The sequence below is a fragment of the Trachypithecus francoisi genome, unplaced genomic scaffold (assembly GCF_009764315.1).
Source record: "Trachypithecus francoisi isolate TF-2019V2 unplaced genomic scaffold, Tfra_2.0 Lachesis_group2, whole genome shotgun sequence".
Taxonomy (NCBI): Eukaryota; Metazoa; Chordata; class Mammalia; order Primates; family Cercopithecidae; genus Trachypithecus; species Trachypithecus francoisi.
The window spans coordinates 67,968,374-67,990,529 of NW_022681465.1; the positions used below are offsets into that span (position 1 = coordinate 67,968,374).

At 40.0% G+C, this 22,156-nt stretch overlaps 1 protein-coding gene across 1 annotated transcript in view; it reads left to right on the plus strand.

Moving 5' to 3' along the window:
• Positions 1 to 22,156, plus strand: part of ADAMTS12 (ADAM metallopeptidase with thrombospondin type 1 motif 12) — a 411,005-nt gene that overhangs the window by 16,345 nt on the left and 372,504 nt on the right. The window contains exon 2 of the mRNA XM_033179311.1: positions 1,618 to 1,979. Coding sequence (XP_033035202.1) covers positions 1,618 to 1,979 — 362 coding nt within the window. The remainder of the gene's footprint in view (positions 1 to 1,617; positions 1,980 to 22,156) is intronic.

Genomic DNA, 22,156 nt, shown 5'->3' on the forward strand with positions numbered 1-22,156 from the left:
GTAAGGGCATGAGGGTTCAGGGAAAGGTGAGAGAAGTTTAGCCAGGGACACTAGGAGAATAAAGAGGAAGGATTTGAGTTGAGACTTGAATGCTTAAACAGGATTTTGATAGAATGCAAAATACATTCTAGTTGGAGAAGTTATATGAGCAAAGTAAAGCAAGTTACAAAGTGCAAAACTACAACTGAGAAGTGACAAGGAAAATTTTTTTTTTTTTTTTTTAGCAACATATTAGTTTATCTTACTAAATGGTTAATGGTTTTGGGAGGCCGAGGTGGGTGGATCACCTGAGGTCAGGAGTTCAAGACCAGCCTGGTCAACATGGCCCCGTCTCTATGAAAAATACAAAATTAGCCGGGTGTGGTGGTGCATACCTGTAATCCCGGCTACTTAGGAGGCTGAGGTAGGAGAATTGCCTAAACCTGGGAGGCGGAGGTTGCGGTGAGCCGAGATCATGCCATTGCACTCCAGCCTGGGCAACAAGTGCAAAACTCCATCTCAGAAAACAATACAAAGCAAAACAAAACCAAACAAAAAAAAGAAGTCTATAATCCAGAGTGATGATAAATTCTCTGCTAGGTAGATCATTTGTTATTCTCAAACATCAAAATAAGGAGGTAGTGGTAGGGAGGCAAATTTGAGTAGGTCACAATGTCTATGTGTTCTCGTGTGGGGAAGGAGCAAGTGTTCCAGTCTTGCATTTTTAAAGTGGCAGTTTTTATGTTTTGAGCCAATGCCTCGGATCCTGATAGATCCCCTTATCATATGCATTTGGTAAACATTTTTTTAAAACCCAGCTTCTTTTGTGCACTCTTTGCTACATTATGGAACACTCTTATGCTGTAATTGGTGTGATCAGCGTGCATATGATGAGTTCGCCATGATTTTGTTTTTTTCCCTCTAATCTGACTTTAACAGGAAGTTCTTGATGTATTGAAGCACCTTATAATCCACAGTGAAGCCCTGTAATTTGTCTTACTGAACTCTAGACTTGAAAGATTCCTGTTCCTCATGTAGACCTTGCCCCTTTTCTAACAGTGCCCATCACGGATTAATTCCCATCTTAATTTGTCTCTGGTAAAACACCTGATATCATGTCACTGAGGAGGAGGCACCAGGTAAATTTAAATTGTTCTGGGAATTTAATGTTAACAGTATTTGTATGATGGAAAGGATCTCTAAACTTCAATTCAACAGTGGGATTGTATAATTAAAAAGCTAGCAGCCGGGTATGGTGGCTCACACCTGTAATCCCAGCACTTTGGAAGGGCGAGGCAGGTGGATCACCCGAGGTCAGGAGTTCGAGAGCAGCCTGACCAACATGGAGAAACCCCGTCTCTACTAAAAAAGATACAAAATTAGCCAGGCATTGTGGCACATGCTTATAATTCCAGCTACTCGGGAGGCTGAGGCAGGAAAATCGCTTGAACCCATGAGGAGAAGGTTGCAGTGAGCCCGGATCATGCCATTGCACTCCAGCCTAGGCAACAAGAGTGAAACTTCATTTCAAAAAAAAAAAGAAAAAAGAAGAAAGCTAGCATCCAAGTTCCAAACAAAAGTGGCTTTGCCTTACTACCAGTCTCTCTCACTGTTCTTTCATTTCTCTTTTTCTTTCAGAGCATTTTATCAAGGGCCTGCCAGAATACCACGTGGTGGGTCCAGTCCGAGTAGACGCCAGTGGGCATTTTTTGTCATATGGCTTGCACTATCCCATCACGAGCAGCAGGAGGAGGAGAGATTTGGATGGCTCAGAGGACTGGGTGTACTACAGAATTTCTCACGAGGAGAAGGACCTGTTTTTTAACTTGACGGTCAATCGAGGATTTCTTTCCAATAGCTACATCATGGAGAAGAGATATGGGAACCTCTCCCGAGTTAAGATGATGGCTTCCTCCGCCCCGCTCTGCCATCTCAGTGGCACGGTTCTACAGCAGGGCACCAGAGTTGGGATGGCAGCCCTCAGTGCCTGCTATGGACTGGTGAGTGCAAGCTCTGGCATCTCCTTCCTCTGCTCCAGCCCCTAGAGTCTCAGCCAGTAGACCTACTACCAACAAGTTCACAGATGCACTGACATAGGAGAGTTGAGCCCCTGTCAGGTGATGATCCTGGCCTCCAAAGGGGTTGGCGAGAACGTGTTTAATAAATAAAAGAGATTGAATTGAGAGGTACAAAGAGTAAGGGCACTGAGGGTTCAGAGGAGGCAGACAGAACTCCAACCAGGAACATCAGGGCGGGGTTGGAGGGGGAAGAAGAGGGAGGATTTGAGTTTGGTCTTCAGCCTCTGAGGCAGCTCTGAAGGTATTGTTGACTGACTGGCTGAACAGCATATTTTGAACGAACAGAACTTAAATTTGAACTGAGTGAGAATGTTATGAATAATGATGGTGATAGCAGCTGCTGTGATGTAATATTTGACTCTGTGTGCTTCATAATCAGACTTCATGAGGGAACCTCAGGCAGTCAATTGGTCCCTTTGTGCCTCTTTTTTCTCATCTGTAAAATGGAGATAATAGTAGTATCTACCTCATGGAGCAAGGTTTGGCAAACTATGAACCATAGGCCAAATCTGGCCTGCCTCTTGTTTTTATAAATAAAGTTTTATTGAAAGGCAGATATGCTGTGTGTTTACAGATTGTCTATGGCTGTTTTTGAACGGCAACAACAGAGCTGAGTAGTTGGGGTAGTTACTGTATGGCTGAGGAACTGCACAATATTTGCTGTCTGATCTTTCAGAAAAAGTTTGCCAACACTTAATAGAGTATTGTGGAGTGTTTAATAAACAATAAACGCTCGATGAATATTGGCTGCTGCTGTTATATTATTTGAATATACCAAGCACTGGAGTATGTGGTTTACTATGTGATTTATGTTCATTGTCCTCTTTGCCTCGTTTTAGCAGATGAGGCAGCTTGGAGATATTGAATAAATTCACTGTGCAAGTTACCTTGGGTTCGATCTTTCTACCGTTATATGCTGTATCTCAAAATGCAGCCAATAGTAACAGCCCACCAGCAACTGCAGGGCAAACAATGCTCAGGAATTCTGTTGAGATTTTTTGAGGTGTGTGTTTAGGGAGTGAGTGACTGCAGGGGAAGGAATCCCAGAGTCCTGAAGGTGGTTTTGGAGGAGTCCATGTTTTCGGCTTTGGCCCCTGTGCCAGGGTTGGTTTGCTAAGCAAAACTTCTAGTGGCACTGGCATTCCTGCAAAAGGCACTTGTTCCAAATCCTCCCATTGTTACTACCATTTTGCTAAGAATTTCTGTACTTTGTAATTTAGGGCTGCATTTATCTTGTATTTCTAGAGTTTGACTTTGCCAGAATACTGTGAGAAAATTCAGTAAAACATTATCCAGAGGTTTAAGTTTTCCAGAGGACCTCTGGGGATGAATCGCTTTATAGAATAAATGGAAAGTCTTGCTTTGCCTCTTTCTGTAAATTTGGATTTTCATATTAGGTATTTATCATTTCCCCCTAATTAGATCATAGCACAAAATCAAGAATGGTTAATGGTTTTCTATTTTTCTTTTCCTCTTCTCTCTGGGCCTCATCAGGAGCTTTGTTGGGCTGCAGAACATTTCCCAGTTCCATGGCTGTCATCCTCTAGGCTTGCTCTAGACTCATATCACATCTCCCCTTTGCAATCCTGGCTCTCATTCCCGTGAGACAACCCTGGAAGCATCATGGCACCCAATCCTCTATGGCCAGAACTGAAGAAAGAGCCCCTGATGATGAACATTATCATGCTCATTAAACATCAGCATGCTTCCATGGGATGGAGCAGTATGGTCTGTGGACCTGCAGAATCAACATCACATTGAATGGGAGCTCATTACAAAGACGAACCCATGGGCTTCACTTCAGACCTAGTGTGTTAGAATCTCTGGGGAATGGACAAAAATCTCTCTGTGTGTGTTTAGCTGCTTTATTGAGATATAATTCACATACATACAGTTAACCCACTTAAAGTTTACAGCTCAGTGGCTTTAAATGTATTCAGAGTTGTGCAACCATCACCATAAATTTTAGCATATTTTCGTTAGCCCACAAAGAAACCTATATCCCTCAGCAGTCACTTACCCATTCCCCCATTCCTCCAGTCCTAGGGAACCGCTAATCTATATTTGATCTCTACAGATTTGCCTGTCTGAAACCTTTGTTTTAATTAGCTCTCCAGGAGATTCTGATGCCCACTGAAGTTTGAGAAGCCCTGAACTAGAGTAGTCATTCTTAACCCTGGCTCAACATTAAGACTAGCTGTCTAGCTTTAAAAATGGACCCATGCCCCAACCCCACAGCCTAGATGTTTTGATTTCATTGGTCTGAGGGAAGAGTCCAGGCATCAGCATTTTTTAAAGCTCCTCAGGAGACTCTAAAGTGTAGTCAATGTTGCCAACCACTGGATTAGCATAAGTGGGCGTTAACGGGTGGTATTGGCCAATATTACTCTGAAGTACCAGATCTCCCCAGGTGATGATAATGAGCAACCAGGGGTGAAACCACTGCTGTAAATTGCTCCCCACTTTCATCTTGTGCTTTCTAAAGGAAATTGCATGTTGTTTAGCATTTTCCCAGACTTGGGAATGGAATACTAGGACCCTTTCAATTTCAAATGTCCCCAAGGAGCAGTAGTACTACCATGTAGGCATTTTCAGATTCAAATTTCAGATTCATATGAAGTTCAGAAGCACAAAATGTTAGTTAAGATGATGGGAAACTTTCACATCCAGATCAGTGAACGATTTTCCCAGAAGAAACCTTCTAGAGGCCGGGCGCGGTGGCTCAAGCCTGTAATCCCAGCACTTTGGGAGGCCGAGACGGGCGGATCACGAGGTCAGGAGATCGAGACCATCCTGGCTAACACGGTGAAACCCCGTCTCTACTAAAAAAAAATACAAAAAATTAGCCGGGCGAGGTGGCAGGCGCCTGTAGTCCCAGCTACTCGGGAGGCTGAGGCAGGAGAATGGCGTAAACCCGGGAGGCGGAGCTTGCAGTGAGCTGAGATCCGGCCACTGCACTCCAGCCTGGGCGACAGAGCGAGACTCCGTCTCAAAAAAAAAAAAAAAAGAAAAGAAACCTTCTACTTGGAGGATTATTTTGGAATCTTTTACACGTAATTGGATGTTTAATGGATGGTTACAAAAAGAAAAAACAAAAAAAATGGATGGTTACAAAACCCAAAGTCAAATGAGTTTCTTTCCTTTCTATGTGTGCACTACTTGACTGGATTCAAGTTCATTTGCTTGTGTGCCAAATTTGCCAGTATCCACCTAGAGTGGTCCCAGCCAAAAGAATAGTGGTTGGACTTGTGTCTGACTTCCGATCATGTGTCTAGGGTGTGACATCCAGTGTAGTTGTTCTCTCACCCAAGTATGGCCCTACATTCAAATTCACAGGATGGCAGACCTAGGATCTGCTGGCTGTAAGCTCTTCTCCACTTCTAGGGGCAGAAGTAGCATTTGGGAAGTCCTTCTTAGGAAGGAAACACTTTCATGTGAACCAGGGCATCTGCTTGTCATTCCTGAGGTGCAAACCTGGCTTTCTTTGTTTCAGATGTGGTCATCTGAATGAGATGTTGGAGACTGTGTTCTTTTGGAGTTGTCTACGATTTGAGGCTCATTTAGTCTCCTCTGGAGCAGACTCAAGATGATTTCATACTGAGGACCCTAGAAAAGCTACCTATGGGAAGTTGTGGGACAACCTCCTTCCTCCATTTAATGTACTCTAGCATGGCTCCAGCCCTTGTCCTCTTTGAGGCTGCTCCCAGACGGAGTCAGCCCATGTCTCAGCTCAGCAGCTCTTCTCTGTCATCTCCACCATTTTCACTACCCTTCCCCCGTCAACACTTTCACAACGTTGGCATTGTGGAATTTGTTTATTTTGACAGTTTAGTTGATTTGTTCCATTCTCAGCTTTTTGATGGAGGAACTGTGTTCTTTAATCAGCTAGACTCTGAATTTATCCTCAGGAGTGAGTATCACAGTGGGGGTCATTTTGGTTTTGCTGTTGCCAGGGGCACTACAGGATTGGTTCCAAGTGAATTTGTTGTTAGTATTTTAGTTTAGATGTCTGCACTGGAAGGATAGTGCAAAATATCTACCCTCATGCATAATACAGGATTGGGGTTCTGATTTTTCATGAGGCATTCTAATTCTGCCAAGCCCTTACCCTCTGGACTGTGTACCTGGATCGTTAAACTAATAATTTTAATTTCTGTTTACAGCACGTTATTTAATTCCTGTTCATAACATTTCTTAGCTCAGGCTTTATTAAAGCAAATACAGTTCTTGGCTCTATCAAAAACTCTCGTTCCAGCCCCTGCTGGGAAATTAAATTCTAATTCTTAATCTGAATAGCTGGTCATGGATCTCTCAAGGGCCATCCAGCTTTAACTTCCATGTACTCTCTGTCCTTAAGTTTGCCTTTCTCTTTGGGTGCATTGAGATTTCCTTTCTTGTTTTAAACTCAAATATGGATTGAACTTTTGAGAGATGTTTCTTAGTATTTTTATGCTAAACTTTTTGTTTTGAAATAGTTGTAGATTCATAACAGTTGTAAGAACTAATTCAAAGAGGTATTGGTATATATCCTCTACCCAGTTTCCTCTGATGGCAACATCTTGCAACATAACTGTACAGTATCACAGCCAGGATTTTAACATTGATGTCAAGATGACACACTTTTCCATCACAAGAATCCCTCATGTTATCATTTTATAACTATACCCATTTCTCTCCTGCTGCCATCACCTCATATTTATATTTTATATTTAAGTCTGTAATCTATTTTGAGTTAATTTTTATATGAGGTATGAGACTTAGAGGTTCTCCTCCCTCCCCTCCTCCATTCTTTTCTCTCTTCCTTCCTTTCTTGCTTTGTTATTTGCCTATGGATGTCTGATTGTTCCAGCACCATTTGTTAAAAGTCTGTTTTTCTTTCATTAAGTTGCTTTTGCACTTTTGTAAAAAATTAGCTGGATGTATTTTTGTGAGTCTATTTCTGAGTTTTAGGTTCTGTTCCATCAATAGCACACAGTCTTCATAACTGTAGCTATATAATTAGTCTTGAAATCAGGTAGACTGATTCCTCCCATTTTAGTCCACTTTTTCAAAATTATTTTAGTAATTCTAGTTTCTCTCTCCTTCCATACAAATTTTATAATAATTTTGTCTACAAAATCTTGGTAGGATTTTAATAGGAATTGTATTAAATCTATATATTAGTTTGGGAAGAATCGATGTCTTTGCTATGTCAAGTCTTGCGATCCATGAACATGGTATGTGTCTTGATTTATTTAGATCTTCTTTGATTTTTTTCCATTAGTGTTGTGTAGCTTTCAACATCCTAGCTCTATATGTGTTCTGTTAGATTTACACCTAAATGTCTCATTTTCTAAGTCCTTATAGTTTTAATTTTAGTATTCATGTGCTTATTGCTAGTATGTAAACACATAATTAATTTTTGTATGTTTACTTTGTATACTGTGAATTTGTTAAACTCTTATTAGCTCTAAGATGGTTTTTTTGAAGATTCTTTGGGATTTTCTATGTATACAATAATGTCATTTGCCAATGGGGCAGTTTTATTTCTTCTTTTCTCTTCATATCCCTTTCCATTTTCTTTTCTTGCTTTATTACATTGGCTAGAATTTTGAGCACTATATTGAATAAGAATGGGGAGAGCAACATCTCTTGCCTTTTCTCCAGTCTTAGGGAGAAGGCATTCAGACTTTTGTTAAGTATTTTGTTTATGTTAAGTATCTGTTTTGTTTTGTTTTTATAGATGTTTTCTATTAAGTCAAGGAAGTTTTCTGAGACCTTTTTTTGTAAAATGCTTTTTCTGCATCAGTTGATATGATCATGTGACTTTTCTTCTTTAGCCTATTAATGTGATGGACTGCATTGATTCATTTTTTTAAAAAAGTCTTTATTTTTTAATAGCAGTGTTAAGTTTATACCAAAATTGAGAGGAAAGTAAAGAGATATCTCATAATCTCCCTGCTCCTACACATACATAGCTTCTCCCATTATCAACATCCCCCACTAGAGTAGTACATTTGTTACAATTGATGAATATATGTCAACACATCATTATCACCTAAACTTTATTGTTTACATTAGAGTTTACTCTTGGTGTTGTACATTCTATAGGTTTGGACCAATTTAAAATGACATATATACACCATTATATTCTTATGTAGAATATTTTCACTGCCCTGAAAATTTTCTGTGCTCCACCTGTTCATTTCTCCACTCTCCTACCCCTGGAAACCACTGATCTTTTTAGTTTTGCATTTTCTAGAATGTCATGTAGTTGTAAGCATACAGTATGTAGCCTTTTCAGATTGGCCTTTTTCACTTAGTAATATATCTCGCTCTGTCACTAGACTGGAGTGTAGTGGCATGATCTTGGCTCACTGCAACCTCCAACTCCCTGGTTCAAGCAATTCTCCTGCCTCAGCCTCCCGAGTAGCCAGGATTACAGGCATGCGCCACAATGCCCAGCTAATTTTTGTATTTTTAGTAGAGACGGGGTTTCACCATGTTGGCCAGGTTGGTCTCAGTCTCCTGACCACGTGATTCGCCCACCTCGGCCTCCCAAAGTGCTGGGATTACAGGCGTGAGCCACCACACCTGGCTCCCTCATGTTTTTTTTATGGCTTGAAAGCTCATTTCTTTTTAGTGCTGAATAATATTTTATTATCTGGATGTACAGTGTATGCATTCATTCACCTACTGAAAGACATCTTCATTGCTTTTAAGTTTTGGCAGTTATTGATAATACTGCTATTAACATCCTTGTGCAGATTTCTGTGTGGACAAGAGTTTTCAACTCATTTAGGTAAATACCAAGAAGTGTTACTGCTGGATTGTGTGGTAAGAATATGTTTAGTCATGTAAGAAGCAGCCAAATTGTCTTCCAAAATGGCTGCACTATTTTGCATTCTCACCAGCAACAAAGGAGAGTTCCTCTTGCGCCATATCTTTGCTAGCATTTGGTATTGTCAGTGTTCTGGATTTTGACCATTCCAATAGATGTGGTATCTCATTTTTGTTTTAATTTGCATTTTCTTCACCATGGAAATGCGTATGATGTGGAATATCATTTTATATGCCTGTCATCTGCATGTCTTCTTCAGTGAGGTTCCTGTTAAGGTCTTTGTTCTAGTTTTTAATCATTTTGTTAATTTCCTTATTGTTGAGTATTAAGAGTTCTTTATATATTTTGACAGCAGTTGATTTATCAGATGTATTTTGCAAATATTTTCTCCCAGTATATGACTTGTCTTTTCATTCCCTAGATGGTGTGTTTCACAGAGCAGACATTTTCAAGTTTAATAAAGTTCAGCTTATCAATTTTTTCTTTTATGGGTAATTCCTTTGATGTTGTATCTAAAGAGTCATTGATGGACACAAGGTTATCTAGATTTTTCTCCTATATTATCGCTAAGAGTTTTATAGTTTTGTGTTCTACATTTAACTCTGTCATCCATTTTGCATTAATTTTCTTGAAGAATATAAGATTTATTGAGTTAGTTTTCCCAAAGGGTGTCTAGATTATTTTTGCATGTGAATGTTCATTTGTTCAGCACCATTTGTTGAAAAGCCTGTCTTTTCTTCATTACATTGCCTTTGCCCCTTTGTCAAAGATAAGTTGATTATATTTATGTTGGTCTATTTCTGGGCTCTTTATTCTGTTTCATTATCTATTTGTCTATTCTTTCACTAATACCATGTGGTCTTGATTATTATACCTTTAATGTAAATCTTGAAGTCCGATAGTGTCAGTTCTCCACTTCTCCTTCCATATTGTATTGGCTATTCTGTGTGTTTTGCCTCTCCATATAAATTTTAGAATCATTTTGTGAATATCCACAAAGTAAATTGCTGAGATTTTGGCTGGGATTGCATTGAGTCTATAGATTAAGGTGGAAAGAACTAACATGTTGATAATATTGAGTCTTCCTATTCATGAGCATGGAATACCTCTTCATTTAGTTATTTCTTCTTTTATTTCCTTCATCAGAATTTTGTATTTTCGCTCATATAGACCTTGTACATATTTTGTTAGATGTATACCTAAGTATTTAATTTTTGGAGAATGGTAATGTAAATGGTATTATGTTTTCAATTTTAAATACTTCTTGTTCATTGCTGGTATATAGTAAAACAACTCACTTCATCAATCTTGTGTCCTTGAAGGCTGGGTACAATCGCATGCTATAATGGCCTGTTAGTTTCTGGAGTTTTTTTTTGTTGTTGTTATTATTGTTATTTTTTAATCTACACAGCATTCATGTCATCTGTGAACAAAGTATTATTTACTCCTTTGCAGTTAGTGTATCTCATATTTCCTTTTCTGTTTTATTGTATTACCTAGGACTTTCGATATGATATAAAAAAGGAGTGGTGAGAGAGTATATCTTTGCCTTACTCTTTTTTTTTTTTTTTTTTTTGTTTTGTTTTTTTTTTTTTTTTTTTTTTTTTTTATTATACTTTAAGTTCTAGGGTACATGTGCATGACGTTTATATCATGTATAACTCCCCAATGCAATCCCTCCCTCCTCCCCCCTCCCCATGATAGGCCCCAGTGTGTGATGTTCCCCTTCCCGAGTCCAAGTGATCTCATTGTTCAGTTCCCACCTATGAGTGAGAACATGCGGTGTTTGGTTTTCTCTTCTTGTGATAGTTTGCTAAGAATGATGGTTTCCAGCTGCATCCATGTCCCTACAAAGGACGCAAACTCATCCTTTTTGATGGCTGCATAGTATTCCATGGTGTATATGTGCCACATTTTCTTAATCCAGTCTGTCACAGATGGACATTTGGGTTGATTCCAAGTCTTTGCTATTGTGAATAGTGCCGCAATAAACAAACGTGTGCATGTGTCTTTGTAGTAGAGTAATTTATAATCCTTTGGGTATATACCCAGTAGTGGGATGGCTGGGTCATATGGTACATCTAGTTCTAGATCCTTGAGGAATCGCCATACTGTTTTCCATAATGGTTGAACTAGTTTACAATCCCACCAACAGTGTAAAAGTGTTCCTATTTCTCCACATCCTCTCCAACACCTGTTGTTTCCTGACTTCTTAATGATTGCCATTCTAACTGGTGTGAGATGGTATCTCATTGTGGTTTTGATTTGCATTTCTCTGATGGCCAGTGATGATGAGCATTTTTTCATGTGTCTGTTGGCTGTATGGATGTCTTCTTTTGAGAAATGTCTGTTCATATCCTTTCCCCACTTTTTGATGGGGTTGTTTGCTTTTTTCTTGTATATTTGTTTGAGTTCTTGGTAGATTCTGGATATTAGCCCTTTGTCAGATGAGTAGGTTGCAAAAATTTTTTCCCATTCTGTAGGTTGCCTGTTCACTCTGATGGTAGTTTCTTTGGCTGTGCAAAAGCTCTTTAGTTTAATTAGATCCCATGTGTCAATTTTGCTTTTGCTGCCGTTGCTTTTGGTGTTTTAGACATGAAGTCCTTGCCCATGCCTATGTCCTGAATGGTACTACCTAGATTTTCTTCTAGGGTTTTTATGGTATTAGGTCTAACATTTAAGTCTCTAATCCATCTTGAATTAATTTTCGTATAAGGGGTAAGGAAAGGATCCAGTTTCAGCTTTCTACTTATGGCTAGCCAATTTTCCCAGCACCATTTATTAAATAGGGAATCCTTTCCCCATTTCTTGTTTCTCTCAGGTTTGTCAAAGATCAGATGGCTGTAGATGTGTGGTATTATTTCTGAGGACTCTGTTCTGTTCCATTGGTCTATATCTCTGTTGTGGTACCAGTACCATGCTGTTTTGGTTACTGTAGACTTGTAGTATAGTTTGAAGTCAGGTAGCGTGACGCCTCCAGCTTTGTCTTTTTGACTTAGGATTGTCTTGGCAATGCGGGCTCTTTTTTGGTTCCATATGAACTTTAAAGCCGTTTTTTCCAATTCTGTGAAGAAACTCATTGGTAGCTTGATGGGGATGGCATTGAATCTATAAATCACCTTGGGCAGTATGGCCATTTTCACAATATTGATTCTTCCTATCCATGAGCATGGTATGTTCTTCCATTTGTTTGTGTCCTCTTTGATTTCACTGAGCAGTGGTTTGTAGTTCTCCTTGAAGAGGTCCTTTACATCCCTTGTAAGCTGGATTCCTAGGTATTTGATTCTCTTTGAAGCAATTGTGAATGGAAGTTGATTCCTGATTTGGCTCTCTGCTTGTCTGTTACTGGTGTATAAGAATGCTTGTGATTTTTGCACATTAATTTTGTATCCTGAGACTTTGCTGAAGTTGCTTATCAGCTTAAGCAGATTTTGGGCTGAGACAATGGGGTTTTCTAAATATACAATCATGTCATCTGCAAACAGGGACAATTTGACTTCTTCTTTTCCTAACTGGATACCCTTGATTTCTTTCTCTTGCCTGATTGCCCTAGCCAGAACTTCCAACACTATGTTGAATAGGAGTGGTGAGAGAGGGCATCCCTGTCTTGTGCCAGTTTTCAAAGGGAATTTTTCCAGTTTTTGCCCATTCAGTATGATATTAGCTGTGGGTTTGTCATAAATAGCTCTTATTATTTTGAGGTACGTTCCATCAATACCAAATTTATTGAGCGTTTTTAGCATAAAGGGCTGTTGAATTTTGTCAAAAGCCTTTTCTGCATCTATTGAGATAATCATGTGGTTCTTGTCTTTGGTTCTGTTTATATGCTGGATTACGTTTATTGATTTGCGAATGTTGAACCAGCCTTGCATCCCAGGGATGAAGCCCACTTGATCATGGTGGATAAGCTTTTTGATGTGCTGCTGAATCCGGTTTGCCAGTATTTTATTGAGGATTTTTGCATCGATGTTCATCAGGGATATTGGTCTAAAATTCTCTCTTTTTGTTGTGTCTCTGCCAGGCTTTGGTATCAGGATGATGTTGGCCTCATAAAAAGAGTTAGGGAGGATTCCCTCTTTTTCTATTGATTGAAATAGTTTCAGAAGGAATGGTACCAGCTCCACCTTGTACCTCTGGTAGAATTCAGCTGTGAATCCATCTGGTCCTGGACTTTTTTTGGTGGGTAGGCTATTAATTGTTGCCTCAATTTCAGAGCCTGCTATTGGTCTATTCAGGGATTCAACTTCTTCCTGGTTTAGTCTTGGGAGAGTGTAAGTGTCCAGGAATTATCCATTTCTTCTAGATTTTCTAGTTGATTTGCGTAGAGGTGTTTATAGTATTCTCTGATGGTAGTTTGTATTTCTGTGGGGTCGGTGGTGATATCCCCTTTATCATTTTTTATTGCGTCTATTTGATTCCTCTCTCTTTTCTTCTTTATTAGTCTAGCTAGCGGTCTGTCAATTTTGTTGATCTTTTCAAAAAACCAACTCCTGGATTCATTGATTTTTTGGAGGGTTTTTTGTGTCTCTATCTCCTTCAGTTCTGCTCTGATCTTAGTTATTTCTTGCCTTCTGCTAGCTTTTGAATGTGTTTGCTCTTGCCTCTCTAGTTCTTTTAATTGTGATGTTAGAGTGTCAATTTTAGATCTCTCCTGCTTTCTCTTGTGGGCATTTAGTGCTATAAATTTCCCTCTACACACTGCTTTAAATGTGTCCCAGAGATTCTGGTATGTTGTATCTTTGTTCTCATTGGTTTCAAAGAACATCTTTATTTCTGCTTTCATTTCGTTATGTACCCAGTAGTCATTCAGGAGCAGGTTGTTCAGTTTCCATGTAGTTGAGCGGTTTGGATTGAGTTTCTTAGTCCTGAGTTCTAGTTTGATTGCACTGTGGTCTGAGAGACAGTTTGTTATAATTTCTGTTCTTGTACATTTGCTGAGGAGTGCTTTACTTCCAATTATGTGGTCAATTTTGGAATAAGTGCGATGTGGTGCTGAGAAGAATGTATATTCTGTTGATTTGGGGTGGAGAGTTCTATAGATGTCTATTAGGTCCGCTTGGTGCAGAGATGAGTTCAATTCCTGGATATCCTTGTTAACTTTCTGTCTCGTTGATCTGTCTAATGTTGACAGTGGAGTGTTGAAGTCTCCCATTATTATTGTATGGGAGTCTAAGTCTCTTTGTAGGTCTCTAAGGACTTGCTTTATGAATCTGGGTGCTCCTGTATTGGGTGCATATATATTTAGGAGAGTTAGCTCTTCCTGTTGAATTGATCCCTTTACCATGATGTAATGGCCTTCTTTGTCTCTTTTGATCTTTGATGGTTTAAAGTCTGTTTTATCAGAGACTAGGATTGCAACCCCTGCTTTTTTTTGTTCTCCATTTGCTTGGTAGATCTTCCTCCATCCCTTTATTTTGAGCCTATGTATGTCTCTGCATGTGAGATGGGTCTCCTGAATACAGCAGAGTGATGGGTCTTGACTCTTTATCCAGTTTGCCAGTCTGTGTCTTTTAATTGGAGCATTTAGTCCATTTACATTTAAGGTTAATATTGTTATGTGTGAACTTGATCCTGTCATTATGATATTAACTGGTTATTTTGCTCGTTAGTTGATGCAGTTTCTTCCTAGCCTCGATGGTCTTTACATTTTGGCATGTTTTTGCAATGGCTGGTACCGCTTGTTCCTTTCCATGTTTAGGGCTTCCTTCAGGGTCTCTTGTAAGGCAGGCCTGGTGGTGACAAAATCTCTAAGCATTTGCTTATCTGTAAAGGATTTTATTTCTCCTTCACTGATGAAGCTTAGTTTGGCTGGATATGAAATTCTGGGTTGAAAATTCTTTTCTTTAAGAACGTTGAATATTGGCCCCCACTCTCTTCTGGCTTGTAGAGTTTCTGCCGAGAGGTCTGCTGTTATTCTGATGGGCTTCCCTTTGTGGGTAACCCGACCTTTCTCTCTGGCTGCCCTTAAGATTTTTTCCTTCATTTCAACTTTGGTGAATCTGGCAATTATGTGTCTTGGAGTTGCTCTTCTGGAGGAGTATCTTTGTGGCGTTCTCTGTATTTCCTGAATTTGAATGTTGGCCTGCCCTACTAGGTTGGGGAAGTTCTCCTGGATGATATCCTGAAGAGTGTTTTCCAACTTGGTTCCATTTTCCCCCTCACTTTCAGGCACCCCAATCAGACGTAGATTTGGTCTTTTTACATAATCCCATACTTCTTGCAGGCTTTGTTCATTTCTTTTTCTTCTTTTTTCTTTTGGTTTTCTCTTCTCGCTTCATTTCATTCATTTGATCCTCAATCGCTGATACTCTTTCTTCCAGTTGATCGAGTCGGTTACTGAAGCTTGTGCATTTGTCACGTATTTCTCGTGTCATGGTTTTCATCTCTGTCATTTCGTTTATGATCTTCTCTGCATTAATTAATCTAGCTGTCAATTCTTCCACTTTTTTTTCAAGATTTTTAGTTTCTTTGCGCTGGGTACGTAATTCCTCCTTTAGCTCTGAGAGGTTTGATGGAGTGAAGCCTTCTTCTCTCATCTCGTCAAAGTCATTCTCTGACCAGCTTTGATCCGTTGCTGGCGATGGGCTGCGCTCCTTTGCAGGGGGAGATGAGCTCTTATTTTTTGAATTTCCAGCTTTTTTGCCCTGCTTCTTCCCCATCTTTGTGGTTTTATCTGTCTCTGGACTTTGATGATGGTGACGTACGGATGGGGTTTTGGTATAGGTGTCCTTCCTGTTTGATAGTTTTCCGTCTGGCAGTCAGAAGGACTGTCTGTTGGTCTGTTGGAGATTGCTTGAGGTCCACTCCAGACCCTGTTTGCCTGGGTATCAGCAGCAGAGGTTGCCGAAGATAGAATATTGCTGAACAGCGAGTGTACCTGTCTGATTCTTTCTTTGGAAGTTTCCTCTCAGGGGTGACGCCACCCTGTGAGGTGTGGGGTGTCAGACTGCCCCTAGTGGGGGATGTCTCCCAGCTAGGCTACTCAGGGGTCAGGGACCCACCTGAGCAGGCAGTCTGTCCGTTTTCGGATCTCAACCTCCGCGTTAGGAGATCCACGGCTCTCCCCAAAGCTGTCAGACAGAGTCGTTCGCGTCTGCACCGCCCCTGCTCTTTCCCCTAATGGGCTGCAGCTGTGCGCTGTCCGCAGCGGTAGAGTCTACAGAGACAGGCAGGCTTCCTTGAGCTGCTGTGAGCTCCACCCAGTTCGAGCTTCCCAGCGGCTTTGTTTACCTACTTAAGCCTCAGCAATGGCGGGCGCCCCTCCCCCAGCCTCGCTGCTGCCTTGCGGATAGATCGCCGCAGACGGCTGTGTTAGCAGTGAGGGAGGCTCCGTGGGCGTGGGACCCTCCCGGCCAGGTGTGGGATATATTCTCCTGGTGTGCCTGTTTCCTTAAAGCACAGTATTGGGGTGGGAGTTACCCGATTTTCCAGGTGTTGTGTGTCTCAGTTCCCCTGGCTAGGAAAAGGGATCCCTTTCCCCCTTGCGCTTCCAGGTGAGGCGATGCCTCGCCCTGCTTCAGCTCACGCTGGTCAGGCTGCAGCAGCTGACCAGCACCGATTGTCCGGCACTCCCTAGCGAGATGACCCCAGTACCTCAGTTGAAAACGCAGAAATCACCGGTCTTCTGTGTCGCTCGCGCTGGGAGTTGGAGACTGGAGCTGCTCCTATTCGGCCATCTTCGCCTTACTCTTGATCTTAGTGGGAAAGCTTCTAGTTTCTCATAAGTATGAAAAGATATTCTTTTTTAAATTGAAAAAGTTTGTCTCTATTCCTGTTTTACTGGGATATTTTATGATAAATGGATGTTGAATTTTGTTAAATATTTTTTCTCCATCTATTGGTATGATCATGTAATTTTTTTTCTTTAGCCTGTCAATGTCATGGATTACATTAATCAATTTTTGAATGTTGGACTAGCCTTGAATACCTGGGATAAATCCTGCTTGATTGTGTTATATGGTGTGTCCTGCCTGAAATATGTCTGGGTCCCTTTTAGCCATGGCGGGAGCTGGAGTGGTGAGGACACAGGGAGCAGAAAAAATGTCTTGTTATACATTGTTGCATTCAATTTGCTTGAGGGGTTTTGCATCTATGTTTATCAGAGAAATTGGTCTGTAGTTTTCTTTTCTTGTAATGACTTTGGTTTTGGTGTTGATGGCCTCATGGAATAAGTTAGGAAGAATTCGCTCTGCTTCTGTCTTCTGAGAGATATTTCAGAAAATTGACATAATTTCTTCTTTAAATGTTTGGTAGAGTTCACCAGTGAACCTATCTGGGCCTGATGATTTTACTTTTGGAGGGTTGTTAATTATTGATTCAGTTTTTAAAATAGATACAGACCTATTTACATTGCCTATTTTTTCTTGTCTGTGTTTTGAAAGATTGTGTCATTCAAGGAATTGTTTCATTTCATCTAGATTACCAAATATTGGGGCATATAGTTGTTCATAAAATTCTTTATTCTTTATTCTATAATATAATATAATATTCTATAATATTTCTCACATAATGAACATGTGAGAAATGTTTGTTCTTACATTGGTATAGAGAACTACCTGAGAGTGGGCAATATTTAATGTCCATGGAATCTGTAGTGATACCCCATCTTTCATTTCTGATATTGGGAATTTGTTTCCTTTTCCTTTTTTTCTTAGCCTAACTCAAGGCTTACTTATTTTATTGATCTTTTAAGATAATTAGCGTTTGGTGTTATTGTTTTTTCTACCTTTAATTTCATTGATTTCTGCTCTAATTTTTACTATTTATTTTTTTCTCATTGAATCTAATTTGCTCTTTTTTTTCTCTAGTTACCTAAGGTGGCATTGGCTCATTTTTCAGATACTGAAACAGCTTTGCATCTTTGGAAATAATCCAACTTGTTTGTGATGTACAATTCTTTCTGTATATCACTAAATTCTATTTGCTAATATTTTTAAAAGGATTTTTGCATCTGTGTTTATGAAGGATATTCTTTTGTAGTTTTCCTTTCTTTTCCATACTGTTTGTATCTGATTTTGGTATCGGGTTAATATTAGCTTTATAAAATGATTTGGGTAGTGTTTGCTTATCTTCTGTTTTCTGGAAGAGATTGCCTAGAGTTTATGTTAGTTATCTTTAAATGTTTGGTAGAATTTGTGTTGAAACTATCTGGGCCTAGAGATTTCCTTTTTGGGAGTTTTTAAAAGTTACGAATTTTATATTCTTAATATAATTCTTAATAGAGCTATTCAAATTTTCTATTTCATTTTGGGTAAGTTGTGGTAGTTTGTGTTTATTGAGGAATTAGTTTATTTTCTCTAAGTTGTTAAATGTATGTATTGATTTCTTCATTGTTCTCATATCTTTTGTGGGGGTAAATTTTACTTTAACCTTCTTGTTAGTTCATTGTCACATAGCTATAAAGAACTACCTCAGACTGGGTGACTTATAAAGAAAAGAGATTTAACTGGCTTATAGTTCCATAGGCTGTACAAGAAGCATGACTTGGAGACCTCAGAAAACTTACAGTCATGGCAGAAGGCAAAGGGGAAGGAGGCACATCTTACATAGCCAGAGAAGGAGGAAGAGAGAACGAAGGGGTAGGCACTACACACTTTGAAACAATCAGATGTCATGAGAACTCACTCACTATCACAAGAACAACAAGGGGGAAATCTGTCCCCATGAGCCAATCACCTCCCATCAGTCTCCTCCACCACAACTGGGGATTACAATTTGCCATGGGATTTGGACAGGGACACAAATCCAAACCATATAATTTCACCCTGGCCTCTCCTAAATATCACATTATTCCTACATTGCAAAATACTGTCACCCTTTCTCAACAATTTCACAAGTCTTAACTCATTTCAGCATTAACTCAAAGTCCACAGTCCAAAGTCTCATCTGAGACAAAGCATGTCCCTTCTGCCTGTGAGCCTGTGAAATCAAAAACAAGTCAGTTACTTCCAAGATACAGAGGTACAGAAATTGGGTAAAAACATATGTTCCAGAAGTAAGAAATCAGCCAGAACAAATGGACTATAGGCCCCAGTGCAAGTTCAAAATCCATTAGGGTAGTCATTAAATCTTAGAGCTCTGAAATAATCTTCTTTGACTTTATGTCTTACATTCAGGCCACACTGATGCAAGGGGTGGGCTCCCAAGGCCTTGGGAATCTCTGCCTTTGTGGCATAGCAGGGTACAGCGCCCTAGGGCACTTCCACAAGCTCAGTTGAGTGCCCATAGCTTTTTTTGGTGCATCATTCAAGCTGGCAGTGGCTCTATCATTATGGGATTTGGAAGATGGTATTCCTTTTCTCAGAGCTCCTCTAGTCAGTGCCCTGGTGGGGACCCTGTGTAGGGGTTTCAACCACACATTTCTCCTCTGCAGTGCCCTAGGAGAGGGTCTCCATGAGGGCTCCACCCCTGCAGCAGACTTCTTCCTGGGCATCCAGGCGTTTTCATACATACTCTGAAGTCTAGGTGGAGGCCCCGGTCCTCAACTCTTGACCTGTACGCACCTGCAGGCATAACACTATGTGGAATCCACCGAGGCTTACAGCTTGCACCCTCTGGAGCAGTGGTCTGAAATATGTCTGGGACCCTTTTAGCCATGGCTGGAGCTGGAGTGGCTGGGACACAGGGAGCAGTGTCCCAAGGTTGCACAGGACAGTAGAGCCCTGGGCCTGGCCCATTATTTTCTCCTCAACCTCTGGGTCTGTGATGGGAGCAGCTGCTGCAAAGGTCTCTAGAATGCTTTTGAGGCATTTTCCTCATTGTCTTGACTATTAACATTCAGCTCCTCTTTGCTTATACAAATTTCTACAGCTAGCTTGAATTCCTCCTCAGAAAGTGGGTTTTTATTTTCTGCCACATGGCCAGGCTGCAAATTTTCCAAACTTTTACAGTCTGCTTTCCTTTTAGAAAGAGGTGTTCTATATTTTGGCTTCTCTGGGCCACATTGGAAGAAGAATAATTGTCTTGGGCTGCACATAAAATACACTGACACTAATAATAGCTGATGAGCTAAAAAAATTTGCAAACAAATGTCATCATGTTTAAGAAAGTTTACAAATTTGTGTTGGGCCACATTCATAACCATCCTGGGCTGCATGTGGCCAATGGGTTGGACAAGCTTGCTTTTAAATATAAGTTCCGGTTCCAGGTCATTTCTTTGCTCACAAATATAAGCATAGGTTTCTAGAAGCAACCAGGCCACATCTTAAACATTTTGCTCCTCAGAAATTTCTTCCACCAGATACTCTAAATCATTATTCTCAAGTTCAAAGCCCCACAGATCTCTAGGGCAGGAGCACAATGCCTCCAACCTGTTTGCTAATATATAACAAAAATGACCCTTGCTCCGGTCCCCAACAAGTTCCTCATCTCCATCTGCAACCACCTCAGCCTGGACTTCCATATCACTATCAGCCTGGATTGTCCGTATCACTATCAGCATTTTGGTCACAGCAATTTAACAAGTCTCCTGGAAGTTGTAAACTTTTCCTCATCTTCCTGTCTTCTTTGGAGCCCTCCAAACTATTCCAACTTCTGCTTATTATCCAGTTCCAATGTCACTTCCACATTTTCAGGTATCTTTATAGCAATGCCCCACTTCGTGGGCGGATCATGAGGTCAGGAGATCAAGACCATCCTGGCCAACATGGTGAAACCCTGTCTCTACTAAAAACACACAAAAAAATTAGCCCGGTGTGGCAGCACATGACTGTAGTCCCAGCTACTCAGGAGTCTGAGGCAGGAGAATTGCTTGAATCCGAGAGGTGGAGGCTGCAGTGAGCCAAGATTGTGCCACTGCACTCCAGCCTTGCGACAGAGTGAGACTCTGTCAAACAAACAAACAAAAAAACAAAAAACAAACAAACAGAAAAAGAGAACTACCTGTGGCTGAGTAATTAATAAAGAAAAGAGGTTTAATTGACTCATAGTTTCATAGGCTGTACAGAAAGCATAGCCGAGGAGGCCTCAAGAAATTTACAGTCGTGGTGGAAGGTAAAGAGGAAGGAAGAACATATTACACAGTCAGAGAAGGAGGAAAAGAGAATGGAGGGGGAGATGCTACACACTTTTAAATAACCAAATCTCATGAGAACTCACTCCCGATCATGAGACCAGCAAGGAGCAAATTTTTCCCCGTGATCCAATCACCTCCCATCAGGCCCCTCCTCCAACACTGGGGATTACAATTCTACCTGAGATTTGGGTGGGGACACAAATCCAAACCATATCAAACTTCATATTACATTTGAATTAGTATAATTGATAAAACAAGCAGATAAAAAATTCTTTAAGAATCTAGAAGATTCTTTTTAACTTGTGGACATATATATAACAGTACATCCAACACTACATAATTTTTGTTTAAAAACTTTGTTTATACACATATATATGTATTTATTTCAATACATATACATATATATGTATTTATTTCAATAGCTTTTGGGGTATAAAAAAGTTTTTAGTTACATGGATGAATTGTATAGTGTTGAAGTCTGAGATTTTAGTGCACACATCATCCAACTAGTGTACACCATCCAATATGTGGGGTTTTTTTTTTTATCACTCATCTCCCTCCCAACCTCCCACTTCTGAGTCTCCAAAGTCCATTATACCACCCCATATGCTTTTGATTATCCATAGCTTAGCTTCAACTTATAAGTGAGAACATACAGTATTTGGTTTTCCATTCCTGAGTTACTTCACTTAGAATAATGGCCTTTAGCTCCATCCAAGTTTCTGCAAAAGACATTATTTTCTTATTTTTTTATGGCTGGGTAGTATTTCATGGTGTATATATACCACATTTTCTTTATCCATTTGTTGGTCAGTGGACACTTAGGTTGGTTCCATGTCTTTGCAATTGTGGATTTTGTTGCAATAAACACATGTGTTCAGTTGTCTCTTTTATATAATGACTTCTTTTCCTTTGAGCAGATACCCAGTAGTGGGATTTCTGGATCAAATAGTAGATCTACTTTTAGTTCTTTAGGAAATCTCCGTACTGTTTTCCATAGAGGTTTTGCTAATTTACATTTCCGCCAGCAGTGTATAAGCATTGCCTTTCACCACAACTTTTACCACACCTATGCCAACATTTATTTATTTATTTTTTGACTTTTAATAATGGCCACTTTTGCAGGGGTAAAGTAGTATCTCATTGTAGTTTGAATTTTCATTTCTTTGATAATTAGTGATGTTCAGCATTTTTTCATATGGTTTTTGGCCATTTGTTTATCTTCTTTTGAGAAATGTCTGTTCATTTCATTTGCCCACTTTTGGA